The sequence below is a fragment of the Marmota flaviventris genome, chromosome 17 (assembly GCF_047511675.1).
Source record: "Marmota flaviventris isolate mMarFla1 chromosome 17, mMarFla1.hap1, whole genome shotgun sequence".
In the NCBI taxonomy this organism is placed as follows: Eukaryota; Metazoa; Chordata; class Mammalia; order Rodentia; family Sciuridae; genus Marmota; species Marmota flaviventris.
This window is the reverse complement of record NC_092514.1, coordinates 32,782,572-32,798,488: the sequence shown is the minus strand read 5'-3', so window position 1 is coordinate 32,798,488 and position 15,917 is coordinate 32,782,572. Positions and strand designations below refer to the sequence as shown.

Sequence of the window (15,917 nt, the reverse complement as noted above, 5' to 3'; positions counted from 1 at the left end):
GAAGGATCACAACATTGAGGCCAGCCTGGGCAACTTAACCGAGACCCCATCTCAAAATTAAACTGAAAAGAACTGGTGGGGGGCTGGGGGTAGCTCAGTGGTAGAGCACTTGCCTAGCATGTGCAAGGCCCTGGGTTTAGTCACCAGTACCCCGTTGGGGAGGGGGGACAATCATGGCCACATGTGCCTTTCCCTCTGCTGCATGCAGTCTGCCTTCTGATGCCTGTTATCCTGTGTCACATCCGTGTCCTGTTCCTCCAGTGCCCAAGCACTTAATCTCCCTGTCTAGAAGGGAGGCTCAAAGCTGAGTAGCCGAACCAGTGGGCCCTTGGGCCATCTTCCTTCATTTTTTTCCTCTCTGGAGATGTGTTACCAGCCCAACATTTCATTTAATGGTCTTGCTTTGGGGGCTTGGCAGTTAAGTTTCAGAACAAGCAGGCCCACTTAGAACGGTTCTCACCCATGGCAGTGAGCAAACATGGGCCCACACATACCTGGCTTCCCGCCTGGGCTGTCATGTTCGGGTTTTCTCAGCTTCATCCCTCCTAGACCCAGGGCTTCTGACAGTTTGCACAGCCAACGTGAACAGTCTGCCAGCAGCCCCAAGGTTGTTTGAAGTGGCACCTAGAGCTGTGGGTTGGGGCTGGTATGGGATATCGCTGCCCTGTGTATGGTAGGCCAAATGGCACACATCTTAGCAGGTCTGGTGAGGGGCTGAAGGGGTGAGTGGCACATTTGAACCACTTGCTCTTGTTGGAAAAGCTGTCCCTCTCCCATGGGGCTAAGGGGAACACCACAGAATGGGAAAGCAGGGGAGCGATTGGCTGCTGGTGGGTGGAGATGCTTCCCTTCCTTGCTTAACCACCTGGTGGAGGTCTGATTGTGTCAAACACGTGTCATCCATTTTCATGACCATGCGTTTCAGAGAATGTGCCTATGGGAGAGCCAGGAGAGGAGAAGCCTGGTCCTCCATCATCCTCTGTCACAGCTTGAGCCTGGGTGGGGTCTGGGTTCTCCTGCTATGTATCTGCCTCATGGGAGTGTGGGAATTATAGTCAGCTGTCCCTTTATGCCCAGCATCCTGCTTTAGCCCAGTTATTTCTTTATTTACACTTTAGTGATTTTCTCACTCATCTCCTGAGGGTCTCAAAAGAACTCTGCAATTAATCTGGCTTGGATTTAACCCCGACCTTTTATTTTTCTTTTTACAGCTTAAACTTTGGAACAAATACCGAATTTCCAACATTCCATCGCTAATATTCCTAGATGCCACCACTGGGAAGGTCGTGTGCAGAAATGGGCTCCTGGTGATCCGTGATGACCCAGAAGGTGAAGCTTCAGCCTGTCTATCCACACTTATGACCTGACTCCCGCTCCTTCCCCTGCCCTAGCCCCCTCCTCCTTGGTACAGGGAATGCTAATAAATATGTGTAAGTGGGTTTACGTGGCTAGAGAACATTGTCTTGATGAAATTATGGTATTTTGTAGGTCATGGTTAAGATTTTTAAAGGGATAAGAATGTCCCTCTAGGGGACTTTAATTCATGGGCTGAAGGAATTGGAATCTGGAAAAGAAAGTTCAGCTTTGAAGTCTAAGGAGGCTGTTGAAAAGCAGCAAAAACCAAGATACTGACCGCTTGTGCTATTTCTTTTCTTTTCTTCCCTTCCTTTCTCTTTTTTGCCATCCTGGGGATGTGCTCCACCACTGAACTACCTTCCTGGTCATTTCTATTTTTTATTTTGAGACAGGGTTTCACTAAGTTGCCCATGCCACCTTCTAACTTTTCACCCTCCTGCCTCAGCCTCCCAAGTAACTAGGATAACAGGCCTGCACCATCACACCCGGCTTTCCAGTGCTTTTCTCAGTAGCAGCTGTTAACTTCACAATCAGAGGCAAACTAAAGGAGCCTTTCTCTCTCCCCATTTTTTTTTTTTTTTTTTTGGTAGATGGACACAATACCTTTATTTTATTTATTTACTTTTATGTGTGGTGCTGAGGATCGAACCCAGTGCCTTGCACGTGCTAGGCGAGCGCTCTACCGCTGAGCCACAACCCCAGCCCCTCTCTCTCGAAATTTAAAGATAGATTGAGTATCCCTCATCTGAAATGCTTGGGAGCAGAAATGTTTCAGATTTCAGAATTTTTTATATTTTGAAATATTTGCACAGAGTTTACCAGTTGAACATTCTTAATCCAACACTCTGAAATACTCTGGAATCTTAAAACTTTTTGAGCACCAAAATGATTCTCCGGGCAAGGTGGCGCATGCCTATAATCCCAGCAGCTCTGGAGGCTGAGGCAGGAGGGTTGAGAGTTCAAAGGCAGCCTCAGCAACATAGCAAGGCCCTAAGCAACTCGGTGGGACCATCTCTGAATAAAATACCAAAAAGGGCTGAAAGGGCTGGGGATGTGGCTCAGTGGTTAAGCACCCCTGGGCTCAATCCCTAGTACCAAAAAAAAAAAAAAAAAAGACTCAGATAGTTTTAAATTTCAGGTTAGAGATGCTCAACCTTTCTCACCATCACCATGGCTTCATTGCTGTCTGTGTTGCAGTGAAGATTTAAACACACTTGCACGTACACACATACATGCACACATATACCCCAAAGATTGGAATCAAGAGGTTTTTTTTGTTTTTTGTTTTATTTTGGTTAGGAGGGTTGAACCCAGGGGCACTTAGACACTGAGCCTCATCCTGTGGGGGGCGGGTGCTAAATTGTTGAGGCTGGCCTTGAATTTGCAGTCCTCCTTCCTCAGCCTCCAGAGTCACTGGGAATATAGGCGTGCACCACCAAGCCTGGCTCCCCGGAGATTTTTATATTCTTTTATTTCAGGGTGGGCTTGGCCACCTGCATTTTTTAAAACTGGTCTATACTTCTCCCTCTAGTCCTGGATCTCTCAGGCAATTTTGGAGCAGTGGGCCACAGACCACCCTGTAAGAACATATTTTTCTGTAGAACTGAGAGCATATTATTTACTCTTCCGCCAGGAGCTTAAGTGTTATCAGAATGTTGACCATCTGGGTTGGGTGGGTTTTAATCTTTCCTTTTATTAGACTTAAATTCTCACTTGGTTCCCTTAGCTCCAACCCAGACCAATATAATCAGATTCTCTGGGGATGGGGCCCCGGAGCATTATATTTTAAAATTCCCCTGTAGATTTTAACATGTGGTCAGCATTGAGAACGACTGAGATGCTAGGATTTAGATTGCATCAATTTGTGGCTAACGCCTGAGGCAGGGATTCACAGCCCTGCCCCACCATCAGAATTACCTGGGGAGTCTGCTCAGTTTTGTCCTCAGCCTTGCTTCTGTATCCAGAGGTGGCCCCATGCAGGCTTGGGAGCTGTTGCCCCACAGGTAGTGGATTTCTTTTGTTTGCATGTGAGCTGCATATCCCATGGCTGTGTTAACAGATAGCATTTGATGGTGAAGTTGTCCTGCCTGCAGCTCAGTGGCTCCTGGGCCCCATGCCATAAGGAGGAGTCTTAACATTGCCATCTGTTGCTTTTTCAGGTCTGGAATTCCCGTGGGGACCTAAGCCCTTCAGGGAAGTCATCGCAGGGCCCTTACTTAGAAATAATGGGCAGTCCCTGGAGAGCAGCAGCCTGGAGGGGTCTCATGTGGGAGTCTATTTCTCCGCACACTGGGTGAGTGGTTGGTCCCCGCTAAGTCCAGACAAATAGGAGCACTGATGTCACCACTGAGCTCAGCTGTGGTTGGCATCTGGGGGTGTCTGCTCTGGCAGGAATTCTCTGGCCTTCTTGTCTTCTCCTGCTCCTGATGCAGTGTTGGCATGCAATTAGTGCTTAATGTTATAAATGATAATAGCAGCAAGAAACTAACTTTAAAAAAATTTTTTTTTCAGTGCTGGGGATAGAACCCATGGCCTTGTGTGAGCTAGGTAAACACTTTACCACTGAGCTAAATCCCTAGCCCCCAAAATGACTTCTTTTGATTGATCTGAAAGGATATTCCCCTTAACCCATTCACATGAGCCTTTAAGGGTTCCCAAGGGCACTGTTCTAACCACTGCCTGCTGGCTCACTATGGAGCAGGGGGCACTTGTGTGCTGAATGTTGGTTCATGAAGAGGAGCAAGCTCAGTTCCACCTCTTTTGTGTCCCAATGTCACTTGGGTCTTCCTCTGATGGCACAGCAAGGTCCTGCTCTTTTCTTTCAGTGCCCACCCTGCCGAAGCCTCACACGGGTGCTGGTGGAATCCTACCGGAAGATCAAGGAGGCCGGCCAGAAATTTGAGATCATCTTCGTTAGCGCAGACAGGTGAGGCGTGCCTGTGCAAGGTGGTGCTGCTTCCCTTTCCCGAGGTGGTTAGCATCCATTTCTTTCACCTTACACTTCTTACTTCCTTGCTGTAGGAGTGGAGGCAGCACTTGGGGAAGGCATATCTGGCACTTTTGGCAGAGGGCCAGATAGATACATTTCACATTTGCTCCTATAATTGTCTGAAGGGAACCAAGAAAAACCTTTTCTTGCTGTGAACACTGGGGCAAATCCCAATCCAGACCTGGGCCATTTTGGATTTGGATTTGTTTTCCAATTTGTTCAAACAGCTTTCTAGATTGTGAGGAAAAGATACAGAGTGGGGAGATGGAAGAGAGCCAGCGCCTGATGGGATCTGACGGCTGTCTTGCTGCACATGCAGTCATTTTTCTTAGCCCTGGTCATGCACTCTGTCTGGGGGCTGTTTGAATCACAAAAGCAAGAAAGACAGACATTCTTCCTGGAGCAAGTTCAGGTCCTTTTAGCCTCAATTTCCTCTGCTTCTCTTTCCGACGTCACGTCACGTATCACCAAGCTTCCTTCAACTCAGAATTCCAGCCCTGTTCAGCCTGGGTCCCCAGGCACTTCTGTCTCTCAGGACGCTGTTCACAGAAGGGCTGCTGAGATGCCGGCACGCGGAAGGCCTTTTGCATATTGTTATGTAACTTGGCACCGCACTATCCCATGCTTGTCTTAATGGCCCACGGTTCCTCCCCACAGCTCCCTGTCTCAGCGTGTAGAGTGGGGGCAAGCCTAAAGGCATGTCGGGCGGAGCAGTCCCTTTTTAAAAAACTTTAAGCAACATCACTTTTATTGAAATATAGTTTCTACACAATAAAAGGAATACCTTTAAAGTACACAATTCAGTGAGTTTTGCCAAATATATTTACCTATATAATTGCATCGTCAAAGTTAAGATACAGAATGTCTCCATCACTCAAAAGATTCCTTTGTGGCTCTTATCAATCAGTCCTCATCCCCAAATTCCAGCTCCAAGGAACCTCGGATGTACTCACTATCACTTGAGTAGTTTTGTCTTCCCTAGAATTTCTTAAACATGGACTCACAGGTGTATGCTTGGTTTTAAATTTATGGTCTTGTACACATCACGGTTCCCTATGCAGAGTAGAAATATCACAGGGAATACAATAGCTGTGTATGTCTGAGCTCCCTGGAATAGTAAGACCTGTCTGGGTTGAAAATTAACATCTAGGCATGAGAATAATTGGTAGGATGTGAGCAAGGGGGATATTGCAGTGGCCAGCCTGGCGCTTCAGTTTGGGCTCCACCTGCTATGTGGAGGCATTTGCTTCTTGGTGAACACAGAATGGGTAGAACAGAACATTCCCATTGCCTGGTGTCCAAGGAGCATGATGTCATGAACCCCAGCCCTATAGGGGCTTCGGGCACAACTCTGTAATGGGTGGGGAGGACTGAATGGAGGTATATTCTGGATAATAGGACCTTGTTCTCCATGGGTGTCTCTCTGCAGGTCAGAAGAATCATTCAAACAGTACTTCAGTGAGATGCCCTGGCTTGCTGTCCCCTACACTGATGAGGCCCGGAGGTCGCGCCTGAACCGGCTATATGGAATCCAAGGTAGGCATCCCAGGCCCTGACTCCATGTGGCTCCTTAGATGGCAACCAAGGCCCATTGGCCCTCTAGGTTCACCACATCCCTTTCCTTATTTTTTTTTAAGATTTTTTTAACAATACCTTTATTCCATTTATTTATTTTTATATGGTTCTGAGGATCAAACCCAGAGACTCACATATGCTAGACAAGTGTTCCACCACTGAGCTACAGCCCCAGCCCACATCCTTTTCCCTTTAGCAGAAAAAACAAAAAACACCTTTATTTCCAGGAATGTTCATATTCTTCACCATCTTAAAAATTACTTGGTGTGGATTTAAGTACTTGTCCTGGTGAGACAGCTACTTCTCACTTTCTGACATAGTAGCTTCTGACATAGGTGGGCTGCGGAACACATGCTCCCAAATGACAAGGCCAAAACAATGAGGTTTTACTGTCAAACAGACCAGTGTGTGACAGAGAGTGACCTTTAGTTCCATCACTCAGAGTTCTTGAGCTTCAGTTTCCTCTTCTGAAAAGTGGGGATAATAAATTGTTTAGAGCATGAATATGTGTATACATAAAGCACTTCTCACAATTCCTGAAGCGTCATGGTGGGGCTGAGTGGTGGGTAATAACCTTTTGGGTAAGGAAATTGCTTGAGAGTGTCTAGAACCAGGACTTGTGGTACTAATCATAGTGATTTTCAGAAATAATGATTATTAGCCAGGTATGGTGGCATGTGCCGGTAATCCAGTAACTTGGGAGGCTGAGACAGGAGCCAGCCTCTGCAATTTAGCAAGACCCTTTCTCAAAATAAAAATTGAAAGGACTGTGGCTCAGTGGTTAAGCACCTCTGAATTTAATCCATGGTGTCCACCCCTGCCCCCCCGAAAAAGACTGTGAGAGAAACAAACTGTATTTCTATTCTTTATTATACTATCAACTCCTTCTCATTCTTCAGCAGAATGAATATACTTCATTCAGTACTTTACTTTTTTTTAGTGAAGTACTTACTTGGCAAGTATAAGAATTAAACTAGGAGTTGGTTGTGTTGCTCAGTGGCAGATAGCTTGTCTAGCATGTTTCAGGCCATAAGTTCCATTCCTATCACCCACCCCAAAATTACATGGGGGTTGTCTTTGTCCTTTCTGCCTGCAGGATTCAGTTCTTCACCCTCAAAGTGACTCTGTGATTTTCCTAAAATGGAGATGTGACTGTCTTTTTTTAACTGCACGGCCAGCACATTCCACCTGGCTGAGCCTCAGCCTCTATTCTGGCTTGTAACTTGAAGTGCTCCTTCCCTGGCTACAGTGAGACTCACCCGTAGGTTGGGTAGGACCCAAATCTTTCCTAAGTGTTACCAAGACTTTGTTGTCTCCTAGAGCCATATCCAAGAGCACCTTTGCCCTACCTCTTCTGCTAACCATGGATTTTCCATCTTGGCCTTTCAGTAATTCTGGGAAAACCCTGGGATTTTTCAAATCCCCATTGCCTGTACATACCAGCAGGTGTCTCCGATGTGTGGCCTCCTCTGACTTCCTAACAGAGGCTCCTCAACCACAATCTGGCCTCTGTTCTTCCCCTTCCAGCTATGTGTGTGGGTTGTGTACTAGTATGCAAAAAATATGCTTCTGTGATGTGGTTGAGCCTTGGAATATACTCTCCCAGAGGCATCTCAAAGATAGGCCAAGATTGTCAATTTTCCTTCTCCTGCCAGATGTGGGCACTGTGGATCTTCTCCTAGGATATTGTTTTCTGCTTATTTCTTTCCACATTTATTACCACCACCTTATTGCAGGCCACCAACATCCCAGCCCCACTACAGTGGCCTCGATCAGGTTACTTAACCTCTCTTTGTTCAGTAAAATGGGAATATTTCAGTGTGGGGCAAAAGGTAAGCCATTACAAATATTTGTTGGCTAACACAGAGAGGAATAAAAGGAAAATTTTTATTTTATCACCTAAAGAAGATAAACTTTAGAATATAATAATGTTGAAACAAAGGCAACCAACAATATTAGTAACATATATGGCAAAGAATCCATATTCTTTCATAAAGGAAGCGCTTTCTCCAGATACCAGTTTAAAAAGACAAGACAATTTAGTAGAAGATATAAGATATGAAGCAGACAACTTACCCTATATACATTGTCAGTATGGATGTGAAAAATATTCAGCATAATTTCATGATTTACAGATGAGAACACTAAATTTGCATCTATCACATTTGCAAAGAACCATCACCTAAAAATGATAATGTAATCCCAGTGTAGGGAAAGATAGCAGATGGCTAGTAGGGATATAAATCAAGAGATTTATAGGGATATAAATTTGGAGAGCAATTTGGCAATATATATCAACAGCCTTGAAAATGACTTGTACCCTTAAGTTACTTTTTTTAAGCAGTTTGATAGCCTTAATTTATAAATCCCACTTATAGGAATTTATTCTCAAGAAATTATCCTAGAGCACCCAGTAAAAACTAAGCTTAATCAGGTGGTAGTTTTGGTTTTATTCTGTTTCATTTGGGTTTTTGGTACTGGGGATTGGCGTTTGAACCCAGGGCCTTGGACATGCTAAATACACTCTCTACCTCTAAACTACACTCCAGCCCCAGGTTTGGGGATTTATTTATTTATTTATTTACTTACTTACTTATTTTAAGATCTTTTGTATACTTCAAATTTCATTATGGGCCACAATTCTTTCTTTGCGTTAGACCTTAGAAACTCAGCTGAACTCTCCCTCTGATTCTCAGTGGTCAGCGTGCATATGTTATGGACATAGGAGCCATGGTTATTAGGGGTGGCTCAGACAGCCAGAAAGCAGGTGGCCATAGTGGAGGAGGAAGAGAATACAGGGATGAATTTCAGAGGCTCATTCATTTGGGGCAGTTTAGGCCCTGGCAGCGTAAGGATGAGAAGTACATATGTGGTCCCAGACTACAAGAGACCCTTAGCTGAGGATCACAAAGCTGATCTGGAAAGACCTGGTCCTTAGGCAAGCAGCAGCCAGACAGCTAAACTGAAAGAATGTCAGATTCCTCTGGAACCCAGCTCCAGCCATGAGTGTTCTTTGCAGCCCAGCCTCATATTGGACCCTTCCTTTTTCTGGTCTGCCGACTCCATGATGTCCATCCCCTGCCATCTGTGATAATCTCTCTTCAGCTTGGAAATATCTACTTTTCCAACTCCCCACCTCCTTCTTCCTCATTCTATGGCTTCCAACTTCTCCCTGGCACAGTGTTGCCTGCCCCTTGTTTCCTCACGGCAGCATTTAATAGAATAAGTTTCAGAGGAAACCCTGGCTTTAGAGCTACTGATCCAGGAAGACTTCCCAGACGAGGTAGTTGTAGAGCAGGGCCTTATAGAATAGGTGGGGTTAGATGAAGGGTTTGGGACATTAGAGACAAAGGTCAAAATAAACCTTTGGACAAATATTTGTAATGTGCTTACTTTTTGCCCCACACTGATACCTCAGGAAAGCCTGAGGTTTGCTGTTGGGGCAGAGCAGAGATAAGGCTGATGAGGCCGTATCACAGAAATATCACAGAAAGCCTGAGGCATCCTTGGACTTGACCATTTTGACATTTATAGACTGGAAGAGAAATCCCTTAGTCAGGTCATCCACTGATATTTCTGGTGGACACACTGAGTCTTACCCTGGAGCTCAGGACTCTGCTGCCAGGTTGTCTAGCCTCACACAGGCCTGCCCTATGGAGAGGGGAGGAGGCCATCTCCCTGCTTCTGCTCCTCCCAGCCTCACATTGTCACCTATGTAAGGGCATGTGAGATGGGACAGGTGGGAGTCTGTCATCCATGAGGCTTATGCAGCTGGTTTCCCAGTGAAGCACAGGTTGTCATTAAGTTCTTGTGCAGTGTTTCACATTGATCTTACCATTCAGAAACCTTCTTCTCACAAGTACAAGTTCAGGCAAGCTTTCATCCCACTAGTTACCAAAGCAGCCTGAAGTGGGCCGCAGGGCTGCTGAGAACATGCCTCTACAGCCCTGCACAGGCTGGACCCGGGTCTAGGGATGCAGAGCAGGGCCAGCTGGAAACTTACCCATGACCACCAACAGAGGTCCCATGGCCATCACATCCTTCCCCTCGTTCCTTTCCCCTCTTCCAGCCGCTTTCCTCAGCGGACCTGTATTAGTGGCAATATAGATAGCTCTCCTGAATTCCGCAAGTGTCCCCCTGTGCCATGAAACTTTCCTGTAACTTCATCAGGTTCCATGTCTCTGAACAGCCCCACCCCCTCTCCTCATTCGCAGTCTCATCCTTACTCTCCAAGCCTCCACCTTTGTTCTAGTTTCTTGCTCTTCGTCTCTTCCATTTTTTCTTTTCTTCCCCCCCCCCCCCTTGTATAGTGTTAGAGATTGAACCCAGGGCCTCACACATGTAGGTAGGTCCTCTACTACTGAGCCACACTCCAGCCCCTCCTCCAGCTCCTTTTCACCTCATGATATACTCAGATCTATCTTAGCCATAAAACAAACAAAACAACAACAATCATCACCCACTAAGCGACTAGCTCAGTCTGCTAGGGCTGCCAGGACAAAAGACCACACACTGGGCAGCTTAAACAAGACTTTATTTCTCACAGTCTTGAGGCTGGAGAACCAAGATAAGGTGATAGTAGATTTGTGTCCTGGTGAGAGTTTTCTTCCTGCCTTGCAGATAGCCAGCTTCTCCCTGTGTCCTCATGGCAGAGGAAGAGAGCTTTGATGTCTCTTCTCCTCACAAGGAACCAGCCCTATCAGATCAGGACTTCTCTTCCCTTCTACCCCCTTGATTTTGGGTTTTGCTGTGTTGCTCAGGCTGGTTTTGAACTCCTGGGCTCAAGTAACCTTACTGGCTCAGTAATGTTACTGAGTAGCTGAGTAGCTGGCTGGGATAAGGGCATTTGTCACTCCACCTGGCTTTTGAATTTTTAATTCTATGTATATATTTAGGAAATTGTAGTAGTTTCTTGTTAGGGATCTGTTGAACCCATTTACAAACTTCGAGTTTACTCCTTTAAACATTTCTAACTGATTTATATACTTAAATCTCTTAAAAATATTTAATTGAAGGACAAACAAAATGTTCTTTGGTGTTTGAGTCCATCTACTAACTCCAGTAAATTAGACATAGATATGATGATTCTTAGGTTATCTTAAATGTAGAATTACTGTCACAGGGTCCAACTTAAAAATCTCAAAAGTCTACAGAGTGCACTCCTACAATTCCATTGGCTCACGAGGCTGAGGCAGGAGGATCACAAGTTCAAAGTCAGTCTCAGCAACTTAGCAAGGCCCTAAGCAACTTAGTGAGATTCTGTCTCAAAATAAAAAACAAAGTAAAAAATATAAAGGACTGGAGAGGTGGTTTAGTGTTTAAGCACCCCTAGGTTCAATTTCCAAACAAAACAAAACGCAAGTTTGCATTAAGTTCTCGATAATGTATTTTAATATTGGAATCCTAGGATGGACCTGTTACTCTAACAGACCACATTCTCTTAATTAAATCTAAATCTTGAGTTATATACTAAATGTGCTTGGATTTTTTGATATATAAAAACACAAATGAGTTTGATATTTTCTAAACTTAATTCTAGATCTTCCTAGGTTTGAAAGATGCCCACTTAAGATTATTCCAACTCTTTGAAACTATCTTCTCAGTGCATCAAGTTTGCAAGTAACCAGCTTTCCTGCCCAACCCACAGCCTGTTTATAGTGCCATGTCCTTGCTCTCAATTAGGTTGCTCCTCTCACCTTCAGAGCCCTGGTTTAATTGGTATCACTGCTCTCTCTGGTCTTAGAAGCTGATAGCTCCCCCTACAGGATGCACCATCCCTCCACTGAACGTTGCTTGGCCTCTGTGGATGCCTACAGGTCTGCAGTCTAGCTCTGAATACCTTCAGCCTTGAAGGAGCTGTTTTCTTTCATACTCTATTCTAGGATCACAAAATTGTCAGTTTTTTTTTTATTGAATCTGAATATTTCTGATCTTTTGTGTAACTCTGTGCTTATAACTTCATGTTTAGATGTAAATGCACACGTGCGTGTACACATGTACAAGCACACACGTACGTAGCAGGCTTCTGGCTCTGTGAGTGTCCAGTCTTCAGCAGATCACACAGGGCTGTCTCTGGGTGAGCGCCTGCTTCCTGTGTGGCTCTTCCTGTGTGCGTGGGGCTCTCATTCCACTTCTCTCTCTCTTCACTTACCATTATGCTTTCTGTTTTTGTTTTGGTACTGGGGATTGAACCCGGGAGATTTTACAACTGGCTACACGCCCAGCCCATTTTATATTTCATTTTAAGACAGGGTCTTGCTACCTTGCTGGTTGAGTTTGCCCCTGGTTGGATGGCACAAATGCCTTGCCGCTGCCAGCTGACTGGTTGCTGTGATTGTTTTGGGTGTCGTGGACCTAGCCCAGGCTGTGTGAACTGGTGGTCTTCACAGGGCTACCCGAGCTCACCGAGGACCTGGCATTTAGTTTCTATTCATTTCCTTTGTATTATGGGCATAGCTGGCTTCCCCTGGGTCTAAGGCCTATCTACTCCCAGGATTTTATGCAGACTGGGGAGTTTGTGGCCTTATAAGCTGTTTAAAAATGCCTTTCTAAGGAAACCATTTAGACACACTTGGCAAAGGGCAAATCCCATTAGCAATTGTCTAAGTAATCCTGGGGTGTCATAGAACACCCTGTTCTTTGCAGCTCATAGGCTTAGTGTCCCTTCTCTCTTGGGCTAGGGGCTCTAACTGGTTTTGTTTCCCTCTGCCTGTCCCCTGCCCCCAGCCTTTGGGAGGACAGGCAGCCTAAGGGCTGTGCAGGGTCTGGAGAGATGCCTGTCCACCCCTGCCCCTGGCAGAATAGCCTCTGGCCAGCAAACAGCCCTGAGGGGAGGGCCACCAGGCCAGCGGCTTTGGCCTAGTGGCTGGGAGGCCACAGGGTGAGGGCCCTTTGCTGCCCTAACATTGAGTTTTCAGTTTCTCTTTTTTTCTTGCTCCATCCTTCTCCTCCACTCTTTCTTCTCCCTTTCCTTTTTCCTTTCCTTCTATTTCCCTCTTTTTTCCTCTCTCCCTTCCTTTGCCCTCTTTCTTGCCCTTTAAAAAAAAATGGATTTGAAGCAAAAATCTGTAGATATAAAAAGGACACATTTGGAACTTAGATTTCTTTCTTTCTTTCTTTCTTTTTTTCTATCAGTAGAAGGCAAGCTGCCGATTCTGGGATTTTTTTTTTTTTTAAGCTAAATCTCAGTATTCAAAGGGCTGGTGCGGCCTGTCTAGAACTGGCCCCGTCAGCTGCTGAGAGCACGTTGGGGGCAGCCTGGGAAACTACTCAGCGGCCTTGGTGTTCTATTTTGTATGTCGTGTTTAATTGTGAGAACACAGAAAAAGGCAAGTAAGGGCAGAGAATACTGTAATAAACACCCATGGGCCTCCACCCCCCCACCATGGACATTTTTGCTCAGGTATTTAAAATATAAACAAATGGGCTCCTGGCCCTGTGTTCAGTCTGCAGCATCCGAAAGTGATATAAAGAAAACACAAATGAATGGGAGCATTACAGACAAAGGGGAGGGTCCTTTTATTCTCCTTCCTTTCTCTTTCCTCTTCCCTGGGGAAACACTGCCATACATTTAATGTGTAACTTCACAAGCTGTTTCCACATTTTTCCTGCATATATATGAATCCATGAATAATATATAGTTTTGCTTGGTGTGTCGTTTAGGAGCATGCTTAAAATGCTGTCATGCTGAAATATCGTCTTGCAACTTGCTTTTCTCACTTACCAGTGTGTTTTCAAGACTTACTCCTGTTGACCTTTATATCTAGTTCATTTATTTTCAGTTCTGGAAAGTGTTCCATTATATGAATGTACCAGTTGATTTATCTGTTTCACTGCTAATGGGCAGTTGGTTGTTTCTAGATTTTTTTCTAAATTGTTCATGCCTGTCTCCTGGCACAGACACCACCCTGAGCAGCTTTTGGACCTGGTGGCCCAGTTCAAGTATGTTCAGAACCATCCCTGGGACCTCTTGTGGGTTTCTCTGAGTTTCACCCAAACCAGCTGCTTTCTTCCCCTCCTTAGCTCTCTCAATAAGGGAAAGTTTGGGGGAACCAGTAAGAGGAGAGGAAAAAGGATCTGACAAACAACTGGCAATGATCTGGCTAAGACATGGGCTTGTATTTCATTCTTATCCAACCCTGCTGCCCTTCAGTTCTGATTTTTCATTCTATGTTAATGCATGCATCATGATACCATATAAGAAAACCTAAGCTTGCCTTGTGTGTGCCAGGCCCTGGGTTTGATTGCCAGTATGACAAAACAAAAAAGAAAACCCAAATATATATACAGCTTATCTCGCCCACTCTTCTGCCTTGCTAGCATAACTGTTTCCACTTTTCTGAGTTCTTTTGGTCTCTGTCAGTACACACAGGTACTTATTTGCAGTTGTAACGTACAAGTAGCATATTTTCCTTAACAATATGTTACAAACCATTTCCATGTTGCTACAGTCTTCATAATGACTGTTTTCATGATCACATAGTATTTTTCCCTGCCGTGTGCCCTAACACATGCTTCCTGTCTTAGCATCTGCTTTTCTGTTGATTTCTCCTCCGATTGGGGAATTATTCCAAGTACCCTCAGGTCATGCTGCCATCCAGATGCAGAGAAACCTGGGTTGCAATCCTGTGTGTCTTTCTCCCTCTCCCCAAGGTCCCAGATGATTTCAACTTTTTTGCCCTGTCACCTCCACAAACTCTATCTCTTTAGCAATAGAAAAATAGTCTCAGTACACTTAGCTTCAAGATTGTTCTAAATAGTCACAAATAGGCTCCTCCCATGAGGAATGAATGAGCTGGCTTCATAGGCCTCATTGTTCCTTCTTTGTGTTCCCCCCACACACACACACCTGGTTGAACTGAGGATTGAACACTGAGGTGTTCTGACACTGAGCTTTATCCCCAGCCCTTTATATTTTTTGAGACAGGATCTCATGAAGTTGCTGAGGCTGGCCTTAAACTTGCCATCCTCCTGCCACAGCTTCCCAAGTACTGGGATTACAGGCTTCTTAGGAACCGCTTGAGATCCAGCCCAGCTCCCTAAGGCTAGGAGCTTGGACCTGAGCCCTCTTTAGGAAGATAACCTGTTTGTTCTAAGCCTGAAACTTAAGTTTGAGTTGGCACAAATAAAAGAGCACCAACCCCATGCATGACAGGCATCACTGTTCCTGAGACTCTTGAGAGTTTGTTTGGAGGTTCTAGCAGGGGAGCGCAGCTACTCATATACCCTTGACCGAAGAATGGTCCTCCTCTATCGGGGAAGGTCATCCTCTTTGACCCAGCACGCAGCTTCGGGAGGGACGCACATGGAGTGGTGAGGGAGGAAGGGGACACCCGCCTAGCCAGCCAGATCAGCCGAATCAACCCTGGCGATCAATGGGGTGACAGATGTCGCAGCCAGATAGCTTTCACATCCTATTCCTGGGACTCTTGCTGTAGTATTGACATTGTCTCTCTTCTGTTCTTCAGATAACTTCCCCAGCCCAGCCTGAGGGTTCTTTGCTTTCAGTAGAACAAGGCACCAGTTCTCTACACCTCCACTTCTCAAATCATCAGTTTAGAGATGGCATTTTAAAAAATGAACTGATTTACAATAATAGCCAATACTTAATGGAGCACTTACTATATACATGATCTTCTGCTAGAAACATTTTTACATTTAAATCTTGTTTATTCCTCCCCACAACAATTAAGACAGAATTATGCCATTATCTGCATTTGATAGCTGTGGAAATGAGGCTCAAAGAAATTAAAGGACTTGCCTGGTCTTCCTTAGAGTCTCAACTGTCCTTTCCCTCAACATCCCAGCCATCCAGGCTGGGAACAACAAGCCCTAGCTAAGCAGCAATGAGTTGTCCATTTTTCATTCCCTTGCAAGAAGCTCCTTGATGGTGTGGAAGATGTTTTGTTTAATGCCATCAATTAGAAGTTTGCCATTCCTTGTAAGTTCCTGTTGAGGTGTTGTCTTACTTTCTCTTGAGAAGTCTTGACTTTAGAGA

The 15,917-nt window shown here is 45.1% G+C and overlaps 1 protein-coding gene across 2 annotated transcripts in view; it reads left to right on the top strand.

Moving 5' to 3' along the window:
- Nxn (nucleoredoxin) overlaps positions 1 to 15,917 on the top strand; it is a 147,390-nt gene that overhangs the window by 118,823 nt on the left and 12,650 nt on the right. For both annotated transcript variants that reach the window (XM_071603294.1, XM_027924510.2), the window contains exons 2-5: positions 1,212 to 1,329; positions 3,516 to 3,649; positions 4,182 to 4,282; positions 5,775 to 5,881. In XM_071603294.1, the coding sequence (XP_071459395.1) occupies positions 1,212 to 1,329; positions 3,516 to 3,649; positions 4,182 to 4,282; positions 5,775 to 5,881 (460 nt within the window). The remainder of the gene's footprint in view (positions 1 to 1,211; positions 1,330 to 3,515; positions 3,650 to 4,181; positions 4,283 to 5,774; positions 5,882 to 15,917) is intronic.